At 39.1% G+C, this 24,420-nt stretch overlaps 1 protein-coding gene across 1 annotated transcript in view; it reads right to left on the bottom strand.

Annotated features, from left to right (window-relative positions):
* Positions 1-2,148: 2,148 nt before the first annotated feature.
* Positions 2,149-24,420, bottom strand: part of CUBN (cubilin) — a 143,119-nt gene continuing 120,847 nt past the window's right edge. Inside the window, exons 57-67 of the mRNA XM_062494545.1 lie at positions 22,388-22,588; positions 20,137-20,266; positions 19,028-19,245; positions 8,764-8,969; positions 7,727-7,889; positions 7,071-7,279; positions 6,282-6,429; positions 5,983-6,164; positions 4,715-4,880; positions 2,687-2,922; positions 2,149-2,256 (exon numbers count right to left, since the gene is read on the bottom strand). Coding sequence (XP_062350529.1) covers positions 2,149-2,256; positions 2,687-2,922; positions 4,715-4,880; positions 5,983-6,164; positions 6,282-6,429; positions 7,071-7,279; positions 7,727-7,889; positions 8,764-8,969; positions 19,028-19,245; positions 20,137-20,266; positions 22,388-22,588 — 1,967 coding nt within the window. The remainder of the gene's footprint in view (positions 2,257-2,686; positions 2,923-4,714; positions 4,881-5,982; positions 6,165-6,281; positions 6,430-7,070; positions 7,280-7,726; positions 7,890-8,763; positions 8,970-19,027; positions 19,246-20,136; positions 20,267-22,387; positions 22,589-24,420) is intronic.

The raw sequence follows: 24,420 nt of genomic DNA, 5'->3' as shown, positions 1-24,420 counted from the left end.
ACAGAGCTGTTTGGAGGAACATATCCTTCCCTTTTATGTGGCTTCCAGCTGAGCTGTGCTCTGGACTGGTGAAATGCAGAAAATGACAACATTCTTGCCAAGCTGATTCTTGCCTGAAATCTGATGTTTCCATGTCCAGCCGACTAACAGCAAGTGATAGCATCCAGATCTTGAGGAGATTCTCTGCCAACTGCAGATTTGGTGCACCAGCTGCACCAAATCCATGGTGATTCACAGGAAGGTCAGAGCCACAATGGACATTCCTAAAGCCTGTGATACAGCATTCCACAGGGGAGAAATGCAGTCCTCCTTATCTCTCCAGGCAAACCATTCCATCCATACTTGATTGTACTTGGAGTTTCTTACACATTGCTGTCTTTAGATTTATTTTTTTTTTTTGTGGCTTTATCTTCAGACAGTTCAGGTATTTCTTTATGGCTTGCAGTAAAACTCCTATAGAGAATTTTATTAAACAATATGGACAAAGATTGCATCATCCTTTGACTGCAAGTACAGCAAACTTTTGAGTGGACCCCCATCAAAAGTTTTCTGGATGACTACTAATCTGAAAACATTTAATTTGATTATGTGGTCTTTTATGTCTTCCCTTATTAGAGGAACTTTCTGTTTTGCTAGCAGCTCAGTAGGACCTAGATGCCTCCCAATTTCATCCAAATACAGATATTTCTGATTTTTCCATGTTATACTTAGGCATGTTAGCAGGAGTGTCACCTACATAGGCTGTTTTTCTTAGGCCTTGAACAGCTGTAAAATGCTGGCTTACATCTCATTCTGTTGACCAGTGAAACTTCACAGGTTTCTCTTTTTCTAACTTACCAGCAGAGGATTTTGGGTTGTATTTTATAGCTTGTCCCTTTTGTCTGCTTTGTTTTTTCTACATTTTATCTTAACCAGAATATCTGCTCAGATGCTATAAAGTTTTTTATGTTTGTGGAATGATGGCTTTTTTGGCATTCACTGGAAATTTTCAGAGTTCCTAGATTTTGTTAAAACTGCCACTTACACTTTAATATCCTTTTATAATTAGTTACTTCAATAATCACATTAAGGAATTGCTTTCACTGTGAGTGACTCCTTGTAATAGTTGTGAAACGAGAGTTCTGATAAGTTCCTTTTCTGCAGTGCAAATTTCTCTTGCCTGTCCATCACAGCTGTCATTTAGGAAATGAATTGATCATGATTGTGACAAAAAATGCTTATTAGTGGGAATCAGGGTCCTCTGTATACCCTGTCAACAACATCTTTTATGTATGATATGTGTTAGCCTGGGGAAGCGAAAAACTAATTGTAGTCAAAGATCAATTGATATTTTTATGTCTGCCCTTTTCTGAACTTATACCTGTTTCATAAATGGCTAGGAAGTTGCCTACAAGTTGACTAGAAGGGTAACATAGTTACTGAAAGTCTCAGAAGTATTTATATTCAACTTTGAAGCTTGAAAATATAACTCAGTAAGTATAACCACAGATATCTGTATATTTTGAACATAGGGCTCTGATCCTGACACTACTTCTTAATCTGGTTAAGATTTAGAACCACATCAGATCCTTGCTGTGTTAAACTTCAGTGAGTTCTCAAGTACTGATTAAGTCTTATACCCAATGCACACTATTACACTATTAAAGTTCTTCAGCACAGTTATATGTGTAAGTGACCAAAAAGGACCAAAAAGGACAGAGACCATTTTTTAGCAATTTCAGATTTTAGGTAATTTGAATAAAACTTAAGATGATGTTTTCAAAGATGTTTGGGGCAAAGTCACATAACTGTAGGGAACAAATGAAACACAGCTTCATGTCTTAGGTCCTCTCATCAACTTCATGTGTAATTTTTATCCTGGGTAATGTAATTTTTATAGCATTAATTGTGCAATTTTGAAATTATGTAGAAGAATATAAGACATATGTAGCAAAACCTAATTTTCCCGGTTGGGTAGGTAATAGTTTATTTTCAGCACAATGGGACATCAATGTTTTTTTTGACAGAATTCCAAATTCATAACAGCTACATTTACAGTAACTTTTAAAAGGCCTCACTTCAGTTGCAATTGTCATCATTGGACTTCAAACTTCCTTCATAATCTGAAGTCTTTTCAGTGTAGCAAGGAATGATAATATGAACAGTGATTTAGCTTGTCCAGCTTAAATGGAATCCTGATGGTAAAGTCACATATTCAGCATGAAATTTTATATAGACTTGATGAGATGTAGCAGTAAATGGAGCGATGTTTGTGTCCTAAAATGAAAGACAAAAAAATTTAAAAGCTTTACAGAACATCAAGATCCTTTGGAAGAGACAGTCAGAGAGTTTTAAAACTGAGGCACAAGTTGGATCATGAATTGATAGTGATCTCAGGTCTGTTCTAGTTACTGTTGTTGCATTTCTCCCTCAGGATATTGCAAATATTTAAAACATAATATATAGTACATAATGCATAATACATAATACAACGAAGTACAGAGCAAACTTGTTTGATGCCTCCCACTAGATGTCACTGTACGGTCTGAGTTGGAAGGCTTCTAAGGCACCACACACTCTTCATGCCTTCAACTTCCACTCATCTGTGTGGAATTCGTGCCAGAATTATGGAAATGGCCTTGCACTTTGAAACAGTAAAAACTCCTTTTAGCCACTTGTGGGGTGGCAGAGGGAAGGCAGTACGCACCCTTCCGCAGTAGGGCCCCTCGGGGGGATGGCTGGCATCTGGCCCATCGTAGAGGATCAGATAGTTGCTGCTGCAATCCCCTGGGTCATCGATGCTGATGAAATCAAAGTTCACTGTGACAATTCGTCCCTGGGGCGCAGTGATGGCCCACTGGCAGTCCGTGTTGTTATGGTAAGTCGCTGGGTAGCTGGGACTGGCAAATGAGCCAGTGGTGCCATATAATGTTCCGCCACATCCTGGAAGCAGACACTGTTAATTGGCCTAGAAGGCTTAGTTTCACAAGATAATACACGATGTAGTACACTAGTACAGTATCAGTAATAGCACTGAAAACTGGAGAGGCTGAGCTGGGACAGCTAACGTGGCTAAGAACACCAATAAGAGATAAATCTGAGGCTCTGGCTTCAGCAGACTAAGCATATGCAACAGACATTAGACCATCACTGAATATTGGAAACCAACACTCTCTCCCCCACCCCATCCCCCCAAATTTTTTGAAACAGGAACTGAAGTTTTAAGTCTGTGCCTTAGTCAGTTCAGTTCCCAGCAACTCAACTGGAGATGAATTTGCTGTGACTGTTCTTTGGCATGAAAAGTAGTGATTCCTCATGGGATAGAAAAATACAGAGAACGACTCAGAGAAATTAGCATATTAAGTAAATCAAAGTCCATTTATACCAAAATTTAAGCTTCAACAGTGGGCAGAAGCAGATGACCTAGGAAAAATGCAAGTTTATAGAGTAAGAATGTGCAGGTCATGACCCAGATTACCCTCACAGTCTCCAAGAATTTTCAGCTTACAGCTCCCAGAGTTGGCACTTTTCTATTTAATAATGTTTATCAGAACTTGTGTGGGTAGCCCTTGAATCCATGTAAATTTGTAGCATGCTTTGGGAAGGAGCTCCACAGTTTAACTGCATACTGTGTCAAGAACTGGTCTAGTTTGTTCTGAACTTACAAGCTCCTGGCTTTATATGATGGCTGCTGGTTCTTCTATGGGAAAAGTAAAAGAACTGTTGATCACTATTTATCATCCAATATCACTCAGTTTTATAGACTTCAGGAGTTTCTTAACCAGATTAAAAAGTCTCATCATACCTCATGAGCCACTTTTAATGTTGAGCCCTTTGTTAATTCTGATTTTTTTTATAAGAGGAAGAGACCAGAACTGTGCACATCATTCAATCTGTGTTTGAACTATGGATTTATACAGGGGCTATTTCTTCTCTCTTCCTTTCCCAACAATTTCTATTATTATACCAGTCTATTTGACTCTTGGTGAACTTTTTGTTTTCATGAAACTATTTTACCCCTAAGATCTTGTTTTTGACTACTAAAAATTAATTCATAATAGCCCACATTCTTGTAAGTAAAGTTTGGATTGTCTTTTTTTTGAGCACATTCTTTATTGACACTTTTCTACACTGAGCTTTCTCTGCCTTTCCACCACTGGGTCACTCAGTCCTGTATGGTTATTCTGCAGTACTTCTCGTCTGGCCATGAGCTTTACTACCTCTAGTGACTCAGTGTCATGAAGAAACTATTACCCAGCTGTTCACTGCCATTTCACAAGCCATTCATGAATGTGTCCATGATATAGTTACTACAGAGCATTATAAGTAGTTTATTTTCTTGGGGCAATTTCCTGTCCTCTTGTGCCTAGCTCCTCAGGGATATCACACCTGGACTACTTGGAGCAAGCTGAGTCACCTCCACTCTGTGGATCCCAAGGCAGATGTCCCTGATATTTTCCAGCCTCTCTCTGAAAGAAGATCTTCATCTTAAGCGGACTGCATCATGTAAGGTTTCTAAGGCCAGCATTAGGAGAGGGAATTGCTTTCATCTCGTAAAATGAATCTTGCCCCAGTGGTCTTGAGGAACAACTACCTCTCTCTGGTGACTGAATAGGGTGAACTGTGAATGCTAGGGAAGGTCTAAAGTGGTGATGAGGAAGGATCCAAAAAGAGCTGAATCCCACATTGCTGCATTTTCCTTCTATATAACATTATTTTGTAGCTACAGCCTTACCACTTGATGATGAAGTCCAAGTAATTTCATATCCATCATGAACCCCTGAAAAATCACTCTTGAAACGAAGGTAGACAACATGGTTTTGGGGGAAGATGGGACTGGGCACAGTGTTTCCACAGAACCTGCCAAGTAGTGGTGATTGTACATCACTCCCATTTCTGACCTTCAGGGAACACAAAAAATACTGTCAACATTAAATTCCTATGTAGTTATACACCAGTACAATTATTCATGGATACAAACACAGCGCAAACTAAGTAGTAACTTGCATGTATACTATAGCTGCCATTTTAATACTGCTGTTTTTCCTACCACATATTTTTATGTAGAAGGAAAAAGAGACCATTAACTGGTCTGAGTTTTATAATTAATTGCACAGTACAAATATCATCAGACACAGGCAGTTACTTATTATAATGTGTATATCTCCTGACTGAAAAAAAAATACTTGACTGGTATCTAAGGTGTTTTTATGCAATCCAAGCCCATGTTTTGCTTTTCATAAGAAATGTTAATATTCCAGATGAAAAGATTAATTCTTTACACTGCAGACTGCTCTTTTCCCCAGTCACATTAAGATACAGATCATATTACATAGCTCAGATTTAATCAGATTTTTTTTCTGCACTCCAGCAATGCTGGTGCTTAGATCCATTTCTTGAGACAGTAAAGAGGATATGAAAGTAGAGCTAAATAATGATACTGCCACAGATATCTGATTTTTGTCATCTGACCAGTGATCAGGGAAACCTGCAAGAGTGTAGGAGGAAGATGCACTTTTCATTGACACAAAGTACTTTTGCGAGTGTCTTACAGTTGTCATTGAAGTTGGTTTCTGTTTTGTTGTTTGTTTATTTTAATTGCTTTTTCAGGAAAAAGTCTTTCTTGAGAAGAATTTCAAGCAGTGGAATCTACTGCTATAACAAAACTGCTCAGATTTATGGCTTTCTGTTCGTGCATAGATGTTAGTATAAAACAAACTATTCCAGACGACTCTGTTAACTTGGTAACCTCAACAAGATCTAGGTAAGGATAAGTTAGCTGGTAATGAAACTATTTTTTCACTGGGTTTGAACTTACTATGGTGTATTGTTTAACCTCTTACTAGAACATCTAAGTACATTTCACCATAAAACTGGCAATAAATAAGTCCCTGAACTCAGCTGAACTCAGACTTGATCCAGTCTTGATCCAAATGTACTAATATCCTTTGAATTCAGCAGAGTTTTACATAGGCTCATAAAATATGTATACTTGCATGATACCTCTAGGAAATCATGTGAACAGTGGATGCTGTCTTCCAAACTGAAAGCGTGGAAAAAGAGAGATATTGTGTGATTTGGGGGAGCTCGAAGAATGATAGAACAATCCATATTATTGGGGTGATGACCAGGCCAGCCAGGGCTCTTCAGGTAACCAAATGTCTGATTATATTCCCTGCTGCAACCTTGAGACAGAAAACCAGAAATATGTAAGGATTTCAGATCTCTGTACTGCATTTCAGTGTCTGAAGTAAACAAAGAGTATAGTAGATAGATATTTTGGGATAATTCTTCAAGCTTACCTGTAGCTTGATAGGAAAATCTGACTCCATTGTTAATCATATATTCATCCGACTTGAAAGTCACAATGGCAGTGCGATCATAAGAATAAAATTCAGGGACTGGAAAAGCTTCAGTGCCACAGAATCTGTGGACTGACTCTTGGCTCTGCTGGAATTTAATACATCACAAGTTAATGATACAATTCCGTTTTATATGTACTGAATTTAAGGTAAATAAATCTCTCAACACTTTTAATACCAATTATGAAATTGCATTTTGAAGTTCTCCTGGAAATCAGTTAATAATATCTCAACACTTCATGTTGAACTATTATTAGAAACAAATAGAATACAAGAGGTGTTCTCATGCCAAAATGAGAAATTATGAAAGAAGGTTTAGAATATGAGGGACATAAATATTTTTTTCTGGGGTTTTTTTTCTGGTTTTTTTTTTTTTTACACTCTTCTTGGCATGAGTATTCATTTTTATTATGGTTTTGGATGGGAGAAAGCACAATGTAAACTTGCTGTAGGACAGTATTTTCTGCGTGTTAAGTTTGGCAGCACTGATACTTGGTTCAACTGTGAAAAAACTGTGTGTAACACTTGCCCAGGTCTAACTCCATGTGTGCATAGAGTACTTTTGTGAGGTCTGTGTACACTTTTCACACAGTGAGTAATGCTTTGGATGTGCCCCTCACAGAGGATCAGCAATGAATATATTACCAAACAGTAGGTTTCTTCTCTCTTTCCAAAGAGAGAAGGGAGATGAATGGCAATGGGGAATGATACCCCCTGTAAATATCTTACTGTTGGTGAATCCCGGAGCTCTAGGTAGTTCTGAGAGCAGTCCTGGCTGGAATGGAGGTGGAAGGTCTCTACCACCACCCTGACTTGCTGTTGCGGAGGGGCATCAATGACCCAAGTGCAGAGAGTAAATGGTGGATATTCATTTGGAAAATTAGGAGATGTTGCAGTCAGGGATGTAGGAGTTGCATTATAGATTCCTCCACACAGGCCTGTGTAAAATGGTAACAAATGCATCACAGAGTGAAAACTGGGTAAAACTATTTTTCGAGCAAAACTCAAATGCAGTTGAGTTTTGGACGGTATACTTTTGTATTTGCCTTTGAGTCTCTAGAAGGAAAACAAAAAGCAAAATACATGCTAGTGGAGTCAATATATGTCATAAAACTCAGAGAAATGTTTGTTCCTTATTTGTTAATGATCTGTGAGCATTTGTGTTTTTTACTCCCAGACTAACAATCTTCTCCCAACCAGGTAAGACCTAAGGGAACTGTACTGGGGTCTAGCTGCTTTTAGCTTCCCTAAAGATGCTGTGCTACTGACTTGTCTTTGCTGCTTCCTGAGGCTTATGTCTAGAACAAATTTTGTTAATATTTAAATATGAATTTCCATGAAAGAGTTATAACAACATATATGCATACATATAGATGTATACTTACGATCTACTATGGTGTAGGTGGCATTGAAACCCCCTCTTTCCACAGAACTGTCTGTGAGAAATTTCACTGTCAAGGAATTACGGGTAGAAAGAAAAGGAGCTGGCACTGTAGATCCACAGAATGTGCCAACTAAATTGGCATTTTCATTATCTCCATCATAAAGCTGAAAGAAGCAAAATATATAAGCCACTGATAGTTTAGGCACAACAAACAAATAAAGAGAAATAAAATTCTCTGACCCCTCCTTACATTACAATTTCATTTACTTGAAAGTGCAGTGTATTCTCTTGTGCTTTAACAGGATGTTCTTGATTACCATAATTATTCACTGCCATATTAACTAATTCTGTTGGACAGGGTAAATCTCATTATGGAACATTCTGGTCCTGTCTTAGCAAATCTATCAAAAAATGATTACATTTTAATTTGACACTCTCATTTCTTTATTATATGTAAACTCAAAATACTTTTCAGTGAGAAGATTGATTTTATTCATCAAAACATAAAATTAATTCCTTGTTTCGCTGAGTATCTCAAATGTACCACAGGATCTATAACATTCCTTGGTGGAGTTCGTTTAGCAGCATTCTGCTGTCTGATGTTTTTATGCTCAACTCCAAGAAAATAGCTTCTACAGATGAGCACTGAGCACCAAGACTTTTGGTGAAAAAAATTCGAAAAATTTTATTAATTCTGGTCCTTTCAAGCAATTGTGTGCGATAATGAATCTGCAACTTTACTCTGAAGTCTTACTTTACACGTGTTTGAGTTTTGTTTTGTTTCTGTTCTGTGAAATAAATACTCATTAAATGAGCAGTCTAAGACCAGAAGTGAGTGTAATGTTAAAACTCTTACTGGTTTCCAGAAAGGCAGAATGACATCTGGAGTAGTAATCTAACCCAATGAAAAAATGTAATTATATTAAGGAATTTAATTTCTTCTTAAGATAATTATCTATTAATTAAGTTAGCCTCATTGAGAAGATAATGGATTGTATCTCACTGATATTTTCTTGTTAAAATACTCAGCTGTCTTACTTTGACAAAATCATATCGGCAAATCTTAGCAGATTGTGCTTCAAGCTCAAATGAAGTGAAGGTGAGGTTGATCAGTTTGTTTACAGGTGCAGTTATGATCCATACACAGTTCAGATTTTTCTCATATCTTCTGGTCACATTGGAGACTGGAGGGCCAAAGGTAGAAGCTGAAGTTGACAAGTAACCACCACAGCCGTTCTGAGGTCCTGTTGAAAAAGCAGAAGCTTTTAAACAGCATTTCCTGGAATTTATTTAATCTTCAACTCTTTCATGTTATGCCAGGAGCTTTTTATCTGTACTACAGAATTTTACCATCTTGTCTTGCAAGGACTATCTGAGTGATTAAAAGACTTTCAACACAAAGAGAGACATGAATCACAATTAGATTTCATAAAGTGAACTTAAAAACAGCATTTACTTTGAAAATGTATCAATAGAATTTTTGAAAGGGACTGTACGAAGACAGCAATGAAACAGAAGAGCATTGGTCTGAGGGCCTTTGAATAGGATCCTTGCTGGCCACTGAGAATATTTAGTCAGTAGGGGGCACTGAGCTGTTGGCTTTGAAAATGTGAGATAAAATCAAGTTTCTCATTTTGGCAATACAGCTGCATCCTAGAGGGATTGAGTTTGGCAGCCTGACACTGTATTCAAGAATCTAGCTAAAAGGGACTTCTGCAAGTGTTTTGCTTGGTGGGAACTTAGAGCCTCTCTGAAATGCAGGCTGCTTTTCATTTGGTTCCCAGAGATAGGGCTAAGTCCTTGACTTATTTACTGTGAAAATTTGAACCCAATAAGTCAGTCACATTGAAAGAAATTACCTTTGGGGAGAAGCAGTTATTTATCACATTGAATTCCAAACAAGCAATAAACCGCAGATTATCTGACAGGCTTTTTTTTTTTTTTTTTTTTTTTTTTTTAAATATAGTTTGATTTCCAGAGGTTGGACTGGGTTAGTAAATGTGATCATCAATTCATTTATTTCCTGCCCCAGTCTCTGTGTGGTCTCATGGCCACTTATTTAACTGTGAAATTTAAATAAAATGTTGTTTTACTCTTGCTTTGGGGTCTGAGGAAAGAGTTTTTGTAAACTGCACGGAGCAGAGGAGTGACTGCAAACCTATTGTCTCCTGCAGCAAATCCATTTGTGAGCGTTCAATAACAAATGAAGCTACAGCTGTGACTAAGCAACACAAGCAGAGTTTCAGAATTTCATCTGTGTGTGTAAAATAAGCCTGTCTGGCACATTCAGTGACTTAACCTTGACACACTGATACATTTGCAGACATATAAAACTGTGCCTTACTTGAGCTACAGTATTGCAAAAGATCATGCTGGTGAGAAATCAGCATCCAAGCATCAGGATTGCGTCAGTAACCCAGGGTTTGCAAGACTGTAGTGGTTAAAAGTGGAGTGACTAAGGCTGAAAGTCATCCTGCCCTACCAACAAAAGCCAGAAAAACCCCACCCTGTAAAGCAGTTTGCTTAAAACCAAAATCCTAATAACATTAGATTTCAGATTTTTCTATAAAGATGAACAGAAGAAACTTATTACAAAGTGAAAAAGCCAGGAATTAATAGAGTATAGTCCAGTTTTGTGGGCATTTAATGAAGTCAGAGACTTGGAAAAGTGTTAGCATTCATTCCAGTGCCACTGCAGAAGGCGAGAACAACAGCAGGGGAAATGTGAGCAATAAGTCACATTCTCACAAATAGTCTAGGAAGGAGGAAAATGTCAGATGGGAGGGTGCCTGGGCCCTATGAGTGCAGTTTCCCTATATTTTTCTCTGTGTTCACCCTTCTGTGTGATTTATTCTGTTACCCTGAAACAATCTTATTCAGGCTGTCACCTGCAATCACTTAAACATAATATTAAGCACAAAAATGTCAGTCAAAGATCATAGTCTGACCATCCAGCCCTGTAATACTGAGTCTGGAATGATATATGGGTCAGAACTAACAAAGCTCCCCTTCCCTTTTTCAAGAGTAAAATTGCAGAGATGCCAGTCAGACCAAGGCAACATGAGTCAGGGAATTGCCACAGACCCATGCAACAAGAAGGTTCTCAGTGCTGCAGGGTCATCCTTTTTTAAAAAATTAAATGTCGGGACCTTTACAGTGGTGAAATTCATTGCTAACTGTGCAGCTATAAAGACTTCTCTAGTAACAAAAAAATATACATGTGGGCAAGCTCTTTGTGTACAGCATATGAAAAGGATCTGACACAGAGAGAAGCAGGCCAAATTCTCCTTATCAGAAAATTAATTCCAGCTAGTATAGTATAGCCAGCAATATCGTCTAAGGGGAGATAAATAACTGAAAATGTGATTTATAGTTAATAAAGTTGAGGTTTCAAAATGCCTGGCCTGCTCAGCTGGGATAGAGTCAGATGCTTACAGGACAGTACATTATAAATAACAGCTAAATTGGAGGCTGACCAGATATCAAGTAGTCCTACATCAAGTTAAATGAAGAGCAGTCCTTGTTGAAAATTCTGTCTATGTTGGTGCTTTTCAGTGCTGATCAGCGTTGCATCTGATTGCTGGCACTAGAAGTTACACAGTAGTGAAACTGTTTAGATGAAGGGAACACCCACAAATAAATGAAGAACCAACTGCTTAACAGGAGGGAATTAAGAGGAAACACTCACTGCATTTTAGCTAGGACACAACACATTGCTTTAAAAATCAGCACCATTTCTGAACAGAAGGCCAAAGAGTAGCCATCCAGCCTGCAGGTGATTTTTAATGGAAAGATATTAATCACTGGCTAACACAGCCAGAAACAAATGTAGCTAAAATCTAAGCAAAATCTGGGACTGAGAAGTCTGTTAATTTGTAGAACAGACTCTTAAATATTAAAAGCTAAACTCAAGATAATAAGAAATGTACCGTATAGAACAATTTGTATGTCAGCAGATGGACCAACTACATGGCTAACTGTCTTGTTTCAGTCTTTGCTTTCTTATTTGAAATAAAAACATAAGATCATCATAAATCAGATGGCAATCTTGTTCTCATAAAAAGCCTGCCAGAGAACGCAAATTATCAGAACTAGGGCACACACTGTCATCACTAATTGCTTTTGGTGGAAAGCATTAGTGAAACTAAAAGGCTCAAGGACCATTCAGAAAAGAAGGAATTGAAGGTTCCCTATAGCAAATAAAAATCATTACAGCAGAGACCAAGCACATGTTTCTCTGTTTAAAGTTATATCCTCTAGATATGGAATGAAAATTAAGATAAATCTTTGAAGCTTCCTGCCTTTGAAGTACAGCCAGGGGTAAGGTTCATTTATACAGGTATGGGTGCAATGAGAGGGTAACCTACTGAATAGTTTGAAATCTATCAGAATCAACTGACAACACCAACACCACTGACATTTCAAAAGACAACAAAGTGATTTTTCTGTCTTTCTTTTACAAATGAGCACCCTAAACAGCAACTAGAAGGCTGCAAAGTTAAAGGAATTGTCTAGTTTTGCTTGACAGTAAAGAAAATTCCCTCCAACACTTCTGACTCTCTTTTAGTTTTGTCTAGAAGCATCTCTGGGAACTCTAGACTTCTCTCTGATCTGAACTAAAGATGAGTATAGACAAAGATTAATTCAGTTAAGACTAATTCTTCTTTCTTGATGGGTCTTATTTCCAGTGCCTGGGAGTGGCAGGACTTACCATGGCTGTAAAAATTAGTTCATATCTTGTCTGGATTGTGGTTCCAAACAGTAAGGCTCAGGACATGGCTGGAGTGAGGAATTGTACTCTTCTGCTTTGTCTCATGGCCTTTACTGAAGGCTGGTGAACCTTCTCAAGCCGGGCTGTCCCCGTGTTTGGCAATCATTGCACCGATTTGATTTTGTGTGGCTGCAGACCCTGTCCACAGAGCCTGCAGCATTTCAGAAGACCTCTGAAAGCACAAGGCCCTTTAGAGTCCTTTTCTAGCCTTTATGCAGGAAAGTATTTTCGCTTGTTTGATGGCCTGGCAATAGTGCTAGCAGTGAATTTAGGACTGTAAAGCCCCAGTATCCTCCTTTAGCCAGATTTCACAAATGCAGTCAGATAAAAGTTGTATCCCTTAAGGTTCTTTGGACTGATATCAAATATAACAGTTCAGACATGCTCTGTGCCAAGCCTGAAAAACTGTGATCTATGCACTGTCCTATCCATCTCCTTGATGCTCGTCTGGGAGACCAGAGGCTGACATGCAGTCTTGCCTAATTCCAATACTTGCTAAATACTGAATTAGTGTTCAAATTTGGCACCACAGCTACTGAAGCCTTTGCAGATCTCTCTTGTGAATGACAAATGTCTCCTCATCTCTTTTTTGTATGCACCAGAGGACAGATTTTCAGCTGAAGAAGTCATTGACTTCAGTCAAGCTAAGACAATTCATGACAGCAAGAGTTCACTCACAGTTTTGTGAAGTGCCATTAATTTGAATATCCTGTCAGCTTTTAACCATTTAGTCACTACAAAGAGATGTAATTACTGTGTCTGGAAATAAGTTTTAACCTAATTTTTTTTTTATCAGATCAGGCAGAAATTTCTTATTTTAATGTCTGCTTTTCTTCTAATCTGTACAGTTTGAGCATGCAAGCCCTTTCTATTTATTTTGCTTTGGAAGAAGAAATCCTTCACTGAAGATATTCAAGCACTGTTTCGATACAATCCTTATGCAATGTGCTCTAGAATGACCCTGCTTGAGCAGGGAGGTTGAAGCAGATGACCACTGTGGGCCCTTCCAACCTCACATTCTGTGATCCTGTGATTAATTAACTGACATTTCTGAGAGACATCTGTAAACTTATCTCAAAAGTTGTAGTCTTTTCAAAGGCACCAAAGAGATGTATTTCAACACTGCAAATGCTTTCTAAATTTAGTGAGATTTCAAGCAAGATATTTTTATATTTGAGCCCCCAAATACATTTAGAAACAGTCTGGGAATTGTGACTTTTGATCATATATTCTGATTTGTCAAGGATGTTCTTATTTTCCTAGACTATAATAAGATCAAGAAAATATATTATTAGCCACAATTTATTCACCTATTTTAATACATAAAACCAGTCATAAGTTATCCATGACAGTGTAATGAAATGTGTAATACTAATGGGTAATATATTTGGAAAAAAATTGTGTGAACTGAAAGCCCAAAGAAATTTCTGCCAGAAGATTTGTGACATTTAGACAATTTATTTCTCAGCTAGACCCTCTGCAGCAGCAGGTTCCAAGTTCAGGTTGGATACCTTGAGATAAACACCTGGAAACCAGTCCTAATGGGATGTGAAATCTCTGCAAGTCACTGCTGCTTTTCTAAAGGCATGAGAAAATACAACAACATGCACATGCCACAGTCAAGGACACATTCTTCTAAGATTTTTTTTAGGTGCAGGAAGAAAAATTTTCATGATTCAGCTGTGCTGAATGTTATGTGCTTTCCACATAACAGACCAGTGCAGGTGTCTGGTCCACCTACAACAGGTACCAACATTAATTACATAAATCAGTCCAATGAACTATTTGTGGTGACATGAGAATTTAAATATGACTTACAAAAGGACACCTACCCCGGCCTATGCAACAGAATATCTAAACCAGTATTTTACACCTAATATTGCTCATTCAGAATCGTGGGGGCTCTTTCAGCAATTCTGAACAACCCAAAATGCCTCTGCAGCAATTGTGCATTCTGAACACTGCTGAAAAAGTGCACCGAGAAGCTATAGTCTTAGTTTACAGGACAGAACATGAGCTAGAATGAAATGGGGCTTTTTTTTTTTTTTTTTTTTCTTTTTTTTTTTTTTGTTGACACAATAAAACAGCATTAAAATGATGTGAAAATCCTACTGGATCGATTTTTTTAAAAGTAGACTCTAATTAGGGGAGAGCATAACAGTGAACCTGTTATGACAGACTTTTAGTATATTCAATTCCACACAGGAAATAAGTAATTCAATACACAGCAAATAGAATAAGAGAAGGTAGATGACTCTGGGTGATTTATCAGGTAAGTTACTGATCATTTTATCAAGAAGAAAAGCATGTGTATTATAATTTATTTCTAATATATACAAACTATATTATTTATGTAAATTACCCATTAATGCACTTTTCTGGTGTATCAGGGAAGATTAATTTTTCCATCTATTTTTCTTCTAAACTCTACTTTCTTATGATTATTTTTCTCATGTGAAATTATTAATATTCATTCAACAGAAATGATTATTTGTATAAAAAGAATGGAGAGATCCTTGAGGGAAAAACTGAGCAAACTGAGGACAATGTAGAGGACGGGGTGTTTCAGGAAATAACATTCCAACAGCCTAATGGTTGCCAAAGGTTTAGGAGACATTTCTCCTGCCCTTGAGCCAGCAACACTAGTCTTCTCATTGTGGCTGCCCTATTCTTCTTGCCCGTCTCTATCCATTGGGTTTTCTTCGTCTTGTGTTTAAATCATAATCTTTCTGTGACATTAGATTGTTGCTTTATTCTGCCTGTGCAGTGCCTTGTGCACTGGAACTGTGGCTCATAAGCCCCAAAGTAATGCAAACAAGGAACCACAATGGTATTAATCTAGTACACAATGCTCATCTTTCACAATGCATAGTGGATTTCTTGGATTTCTCCTGCATGCTCACAAAAGACAGTACAAAAAAGGGAGGGGGAAAAGCTGGTCACAGCTTGAAGTCAAGCAGAATTTAGGGCAGTAGAAAAAAAAGCAGGCAGTATTCCTCCCCTCCTCCACCCCTCCTTCTCCACTGTCCCAACTGTTGCAGTTCTACCTGTATTGTGTGAATAAAGCTCACCAAGACCCTTCTGACTCAACTCACTTATCTAGCCATGTGCAACACTTTGCTTCTTGCACATTCATGTGAATTCCTTAGAAAGCCTCGGTGAGCAGACCTGCATTTCAGAAGATCCTTCACTCCATCTCTGATGGTTTAGAATGTGAGGCATTTTTCATTACTGACACAATGGAACTGTGTACATGAGCAGAGAGCTTTCAAGGAGAAATTATTTCCTGTTAATAAGGTCACAGCTACATCTTCCAGCAAGGATTTCTGACTCTTTAAAACAAGAAAAAACCCCAAATATTTACATCTTAGCTTTGGTATCATATGCCTGAGGGGATCACACAGGTGAGAGGGTCACCCCATTACTGAATGGGAATAGGCAAAAGCTCCATTTGTCACCAAAATGTTATTTGTGCCATGACAGCAGGTGTGGTAGAGATATGTGCAGGCTCTGTCCCTGCCATCCAAGAACAGCTAAAAAACTCAGATCTTCCCTTGGAGCTTAAGAGATGATCAGGACATCTTTAGCCAAGTCACAAGCTCAGTACATGCAGATCTCAGTCTTTGGGGAGAGATTTTAGCTTTCCTTCCTTTACAGAGACATCTCATGTAACCAAATGCCTTAAGCTGATATTGATTTCTATCTTCTCATCCTTTTATTGATTGTCTGCAGGCACACATGCACACTGTGGAAGAGTTCTAATTCTCATTTTACAGACTGAAAAGAAAGGCAGAAAAAAGGTCAGTGGTAACTAAGGTAAGAGGAGTCTGTCTTTCCACACATCTTAACACTTGGAGCAGGCTGGTACCTTCCCGTCAGCCCAGCTCTCCAGCTCTGCTTGAGAGTATGTTGAAGTGATTCCAAAAATGAGGCTGATAAGTGCCCAAACTTAGCAGCAGAAATAGTGAAAAGATAAACCCTCTGAAACACATCACAAGGGCTGTATGCTCCCCTGCCTCAAAGACATCATCTCACAGAGTTAGACAAAGAATGCTGCCTGTGAAATGTGCAATTTTTATTGCACAATGTATAGAGTAGCACAGGCAAAGAAAAGATATTTGACAAGAACAATGACATGTTGCTAAATGGCCAAATTAAACCCTATTTCATACTTTCTTTTAGTGTCCTTTTTCTGTCTTGTAGGGGAACCTTGAATATTCTGTTGGGGGCAGGATCAGTGATGGAAATGAATTGTTTTCATAAAACCAGGGAAGGTTTTGTACAGAAATTTCATGGTTTAACTATCTGAGTGCCTGGATAATCCTAGATTTAGGCAGCATTCCTAAAAGAGCCTGATCAGGAAAGAAATTGGAAGAGCTTGTGGAGAAAGGAAATAGTTTAGTTTACTACAAACAGAAACAACGTACTGTTTCTTTTTGTTTCTTTCCAATACATAATCAGGGTCACTCACAACATGAAACAGAGAGCAATAATTATGTTATCCAGTTGTGTTTCCCTGCGGCAACTAGAGAATAATGTGCTCATTGTCATCCAACAGAGAATGAGGCTTCTTGTTTCTCTACAGATACCATCTTCCTTATTCAAGAGATTTATCATTATGAATTTCCATCTGATTGCATTTGTACTCTTACAAAACCACATGGGTTTTATCTTTTAACAGACATGAGGGAGCTTCTCTGAAGCACTGTGTAGAACAACAGGCTTTTAGATCTTCATGATTTTATTCTCTTTTATTTGAAGCATACTCTCCAACCTCATAGTACAAAGATGTGTCACAGATTTTCCTGGCTCTGTTTTTTAGGCAAGCCAAACTGGAAACATTTATAGGATGTGACTCATGTTTTCCTTTTATAATAAGCTTTTTTACTTTTTGGCTATTTTGTACTATCATGGGACTGCCAAGATCCTTGCTAATGGCTATGTGGTTTAGTCCCTGTGGCTTGCTTCCCACAATGAAGAGAGATCTACCATTAAGCATCTCACCACCACAGGCTCTTTGTCCCACAACCCATACCTCTGCCTGGGCATCTTATATAACTTGCAACTCACAGCTCCTAAATAGCCCATGCAACATCTTAATCCTTTCTTCCTTGGGAGCTTCCGGAAATGTCCCTCCAAAACATCTAAGGTATGTCAAAGTTTATTCATAAAAGGCTTCTCCTCACTCTAGGAAATTATCAGGCATCGTACTGACTTGAAGAGCTTGGCTTGTGTTCTGCTGTGTGTTTGAGGAGAGTATCTGGCAAGTTGCACAAATAAATCTAAAGTCAGTGGCTAAAAAAATTGAATAAATGCCAACAGGAAGAGGAAGAGCTTGGGGAGTTCCTGATGATCTCACCCTGGAAATATGAAGCCAGGCTTCAGGGGATCTACAACAACTGATACTTCAGGGTTTAAAGACAGCAGCATGTGAAGCAACATTAAGTTACCTGGAATACCATTCACAAGACTTAAAGACATTCATAAGGTCTTAAGCACTCTTGTAGCAATTACTTTGAGTGAAGCAAATAAGTAGCTAATAATAGTAATAACTACAAGGTTCTGTGGGTATATTTTTCTTGGCAAAGACTGTATAAGCAGTTATTTTCCTTATCTGTAAATACTTTCTCAGACTATCAAATGAGAAAGTCACTGGGTAGAGGTAGGGAGGGGATACAGTGATTCAGCAGAAGACTATGTTTGTTCTGCCACAAAGGCCTTTCATTCTGATCTGTCCCAGCACCAGCTCTCCAAACCAGACAATTACTTCCTTCTAGACCACAAAAGACATGGAGTTAATTATACAGGAAAGTAGTAGAGATGACATGAAATCAATTTGCATGTGATAATAAATTGTTGCTTGCCATCCCTAAACAATTCAAATAATAAGATAAAAATCTATTTTTACACCTTGATCTTAAAAGAAGAGTACTGCATTTAAACTGTTTTTGAAGGCAATAATCAAGCTCTGCCCCTTATTCTTGCATCCATCAAAACAAAAGGCATTCAGTGCCTTCTTACTATGATCCCATTTATGTTATGGCCAGCTAATCAGAATGATCCCACAAATCAGTAGAAATCAGCACAGCCGTGCCTGGTGTGGAACTACAATCTTAACTGACCTCAACACTTCAGCTCTTTAGAAAGTGTGAGGGAAACTGAAAGGAAATGGAAACTGAGCATAGATTGAAAGGAGGCATCTTTAGCATACCACCAACCTTTGACTACAGAAGAGTCAGAGTTCTCAGGTGTTGCCGGATTTGCTCCAAAAGAGATGCCTTTGGGTGCTGCTAAGCCTTCAGTCACCCAAGAAATACCTAAACCTTCAGAGAGGCAGGGAAAGGGTAGTAAAGAATGAAGGGGATCAGTTCAGGAATATGGAGATCCCATAAGCCTACTATTTAGCTTAGTTCACTCAATTTTCACAAAATCAGAAACATGTTTCTGCTTCATGCACGCCTAGAGAGGCAGGTCACAACTCACCAAAATAAATTACTTACCAGCAGATTAGGAGTCTGTTAATACACTTACCTAAGGTCTCCCTGAAGGATGCTTCCCATCCCCTGTCTGCTCCGTAGAAGTCAGTGCTAAACACCAGGAACAAGTTATTGCTGGAGCTCTTAATATTTGGAGGCAATTCTGAGCCACAGAATTTCCCAAGGAGAGGAGCATGAGTATCTGAGCCATCATACACTGCCACATAATCTTTGTAGCAGGAGGGAGATATTTCAAGCTGGAAGCTGTTGAATCTGTAAAACACAGTTGGAGTCTTAGGGTATCACATTTTCAGTTCTTTTCCTGTGTTATGTGTGTTTTAGTGCTTGAGGAAAGGCTGAAGTAGTAGCATTAGCCAAAGCCAAGGCAAAACACGTCTCTTGAGGAATAAACCAAGCAACTATTAAATGCATGGCAAAACTCTTCAGCCAACAAGCCTCAAAGAATTTGGGACCCTCACCCACTGGGCTTCTTGCAAGGCAAGCTTCCAGCACACCTCAGCTTTCTATGAAGCAGTAGGTCTCTCCTGTGCAAACACACCCTCTCTCCTGCAACTGCTCAGGCTGCAATTTCCTTGGGCACATGAGTGGCCAATAAAGTGCAGGCACAGAGTGCAGGCCAGTGAGTCTTCCTCTTAGCTGGGAAATGTTCTCCTAATTCACAATCATATGAGTGAAGAATTGATCCGTTTTTAATTTCTCAGTGGCAAGATTTTGTGGCAATAATATCCCTTTCTTAGGCAAGACAGCATGCACTCAGATATACACTATTTTTGGGAGGGTATTATTACTTTGGCTATAAAGCAATTATTACCCTTCTAAAAGAATTATTATTTTCTTGCATAAACTTCTCCATGGCTGGCAGAATTTAACTAAAAGCATGGGCTGCATTTTTACAGTTTCTTAGTCTTGTCGGTAACCAAAGTAGGAACTTAAAATTATGATTTTTTTCACATAACAAGTTAAAAAGAAAGAGGGAAGGGAGCCTGAGGCTAATAAGAGTGACTTCAGTAACCATTTCTTGTTTTAATTTAGCTTTGACCTTGAAAAAGGAAGTCACAGAAAATATTGTCAATAATTGCTGCTTTAACTAGAATCAGAGACCACCCTGTTCCTTTAATAAAAAACTGAACTTGGATTACATACTTCAGGGCCACTACTTTGTCATTTCCAACTGTGATGTAATATGAGCAGTTCATGTTGTTGTGATAATCAAGAACTGAATGGGCTGGACTGCTGATAACACCATTAGAGCCATTGAAAATGCCACCACAAGCTGTAGAGGAAACAGAAAGAAGAGTGATTAGTGCCTGAATACTAGTTTGATCCTAATTCTCATATTTCTTCCAGGAGTTTACCCACAAGGAAAGAAAAACCCTTGATAAATTTGGAGCAGTCTTCATTGTCATGCCCAGAACTGTCAAATGTGAGATTTCTGTCAGGCTGTGCTCTGCAGTGGAAGTTGCCATAACAGGTTGTTACTAATCCATGCCAAGTGGCACTGGCACTGTGCAGGAAAAGACTGAGACAGATTTCAAGAGTATCCTGCAGTAGGCCCAGGGAGCAGCAGGGTGGGATGGGTGCCGCCTGCAGCAGCATGAGTGAGAATAGCTCTGCCCTCATTCTAGCTTGCCAAAAGAAACCTGGCTAATAACATGTGGGCAAAGACATTCGTCCATCTAGATCCTGGCCCCATGGAAACCTCTAATTAGCCACAACTGCACTCACAGCCCTATCTCTGATGTTTCTGGAATAAATGTATGCAGAGCCTCATCATCTGTCAACACCCTGTCAGGGCAGGGGCATTACTGTAGTGTTTGTTCTGCACAGAAAGGCATAGGGGAGTCTCCAGGTATCACTAATCCTGTTCCCCAGTTCATGCTGTGCTGGAATCACCACTACTGTGGGGTGGCTGAGCTGGAGGACTGAATACTTGCTTTCTAGCTGAAAAGCAAGTTAAACTCTGCAGCTCTGAACTCAAGGCACTGCTTGAGTTTTTAGGGTTTCTCATCATGGATGCAAATGAGGCCAGGATGTAGCTAATGTTTGTTCCTAGCTTCAGTGCTTCAGCGAACAAAAACTCTAATCTCCATTGTTAGCTTCAGCCTTCACTTTATAATCTTAAACTTAGGGGAAAAAAAAGTTTTCCCGAGTCTCCCTGCATCCTGTTGATAAGCTCAGAGCCACACACATTTTTTCATGCTTTAAAGAAGAAGCCATTGCCCAGGCCACCACCTTAACAAAGACAGTCCCATACAGAGTGCTGCTGGATGCAGAGCCCCTGAGGACTCAAGCTGGCAGCCTGGAGAACTGGCAGATAAAGGACAGGAGTTGGGAAGATAAAGAATCAGCATTATTCTACTGGAAGAGGGGCAGCCTTTAATTTTATTTTTTTTTTTTTGTAGTAAACAATGCAACTAGGGGGAAGAGGAATGTTAATTGGCAGAATCTGCTTTGTATACAACAACAAGCTAATAAAGATCCAGTTATCCTTCTCAAATGTCAGAAGTCACAAGTCAGATAGCAGCAAGTGACTTGAGTGAGTTATGAAGGTCTTTTCTATGAGTAACTGTACATTGTTATTTCTCAGTGCCAGTCCCTTTGTCTTATCTGTATTAGATCATTCATTTCGCACAAAGAATTTAGCCTTATGCTTCTTTGCTTTGAACATGAGGAACGCATTAAGGGAAATACCAAAGTTAAACTCACACTTTTCTTTGCAGTTACAAAATTATGATTTCAAACATAAAAGTGGTCTTTACCAGTCAAACCTAGAAAATATTGTAATTGGTTTTGCAAATAAAATCAATCTTCTGGGATATTTATATTTGTGCAGATGTAAGTTCTAAACTCAATTGGAGTTAGTTATTAAAAAAAATAAATCTGTATCCCAAGTTTCATTTACATTAATTCCTGGCACTTTAAGAGTGTTATCAAATGGTGACCTACAGCTTTGTCCATTTACTTGTTCTGTTTCCCATATTATATAATGTAATTTTAGTATAACTGAGAATTAGACCATTTTCCTGTAAGTGATAAAATCTTTAACTCAAATAAATAAACTAGTGATGTTTCTCCTTAGACAATGCAATCAAAAAACAACCAAAACCTGCCAAAAGTGGTTCAATTTCTTTTCTACAGAAAAGGCAAAATGTTTCAGTTCCTGACTTGGTCCCATGGAAAGTCTAGAAACGAGAATCGTGAGGTAACACATCATTCAGTGTGTTAATACACAACAAACAGTGCCATGTCCCGGTCCTGAGAACAGTTTTGAGCAAATGCAGTGGGAAAAAGTAACATCCACACCCATCTAAGGTATTCCCAAAATGAGGTACAGCTTTCCTACACAGAACTGTTATATTTCTACCATCTAAAATACAGAAATGTGTATACTCACCAATTGCTCTGTATCTGGCCTTGAATCCAGAGCCTACAATGTGGGAGTCACTGTAAAAGTTGAGCAGCATGGGTCCAAAGACAGTGACTGGAGCAGGGAGCTCATTGCCACAGAGAGTGATGAGAGGATGTGTGGCTGTGCTCTTCCCACTGAAGATGCTCACTCCATCATAAAGACAAATTCTGCTCAGGAGTGCTGGGGCTGCATGGACATAGAGTGCAGAAGTGTTAGCAGTATATTTTACATGTGATTTACTGAGCAACAACTATATAGACCTAATCCAGGAGAAGAACTGTATTTTATGCTGCTTTCCATTCGAGGGATCTCAGGATTTTGTTTGCTTGATGAAGAAGCAAATGTCAATTTCTAATGTGCAGTAACACTGTGGCAGAAAAAGCCAAAGAGACCTTGTATGCAAGACACCAGATTTGTCTCATTAAACACATCCTATGATCTGGAAACGGCTCCAGGCCCCTTGAATTTGTGGGAGTTCACAAATTGAGTGAACACCATCTATGAAGAGATGAGAAGATCCAACAAAAGCATGGATATCCTCTGCAGATAAAAACAATGCACTTTTTGTTACAGGCAACTAGCTACCTGGAATTTCCCCTAATGCAGAATTCAGCATTCAGTGCAGGGAATTTAAAACCACTGTGAGATTTTTGAAAAATCAAAAAGTAGTCCATACACTAGCAAGTTTCAGAGCTGACTTATTTCTTCCTGATTTTCCTCAAACTTTCAAGTACCTAAACTCAGGCTCTTCAGCTTGGCTCAAGGAAAAGTCAAAAGGAAATTTGATCTTGCAGTGATTTTATAAAGCAATATGATTTGGGGGGAAAATCAACGCAGATATTAGGCAGAGTGGGAAAGAAATGGAACACAGAAATGGAGAATTCAGCATTCTATTATGTTTTTCCCACTGTTTTAAGTTTCTCATTTGCAGTCAGGTTTCTGGAGGAATGAGCCATTTTTTCTGACTCCCTGCCTTACCTTCAGGACTTTCTAGCCATCTCACTGTTTGCACACAGATTTGGCTGGGGTGGAAGACATAAAAAATGTGAAGGTCATATCAGTTTCACAAAGTGACAGAATGTGCTGAGTTGAAACCCACAAGGATCCTTGTTATCCACAAGGATCATCAAGTCCAGCTCCTGGCCCTGCACAGCACCATCCCCAAGAATCACACCATGTCCCTGAGAGCATTGTCCAAGCACTTCTTGAACCCTGCCAGGCTGGTGCTGTGACCACTGCCCTGGGGAGCTGTTCCAGTGCTCAACCACCCTCTGGGTGAAGAGCCTTTGTCTAATACCCAATCTAAACCTCCCCTGACACAGCTTCAGGCCATTCCCTCAGGTGCTGTCACTGTCACCACAGAGCAGAGATCAGTGCCTGACCCTTCTCTTCCCCACTCCAGGAAGTTCCAGACTGCAGTGAGGGCTCCCCTCGGTGTCCCCCAGGCTGAACAGACCAAGCGACCTCAGCCACTCCTCATGTGGCTTCCCCTCTAGGCCCTTCCTTATTTTCACAGCTCTCCTTTGGAAGCTCTCTAATAGCTTAAAGTCTTTCTTATGCTGAGGTGACCAAAAGGTCAGTAGCTGTGTAAGAGTGTCAGAGGAATGTTCCCAAAGAAGGACGAGCTGCACTCTCAGAGGGTGTGAGAGACCAGCACCTGCCACCAGCACCTGGGGAGCTCAGAGCCATGTCACCACCTCCCTGCCCAGCTGCGAGCCACAACCTGGGAGAAGGTGCTGGAACCAGGCTGGCACCAGCAAGGGATATATGGTGGGAGCAAGAAGAGAGCCATGTGGATTTTGCAAGAAAGCTGAATTAATGCTGTCAGTGAAAAGCACAGCACACACCTACTGAAAAATTAGTTTCATTAGTTGCTATACTTAAAGGATAACTTGATGTTTTCTTTGTCTTTTTCATAATTTACAAGCTTAATGGAAGCTGGGGTGTCACATGTTTATTAAGTTGTCATGTTTAGTGAGCTGTAATAATGGAACAGTTACTTAAACTGAAAAGGATTA

The sequence above is a fragment of the Cinclus cinclus genome, chromosome 1 (genome assembly GCF_963662255.1).
Source record: "Cinclus cinclus chromosome 1, bCinCin1.1, whole genome shotgun sequence".
Lineage (NCBI taxonomy): Eukaryota > Metazoa > Chordata > Aves > Passeriformes > Cinclidae > Cinclus > Cinclus cinclus.
Note: the sequence above shows the minus strand (reverse complement) of the source record. Positions and strands in the feature narration are given on the sequence as shown.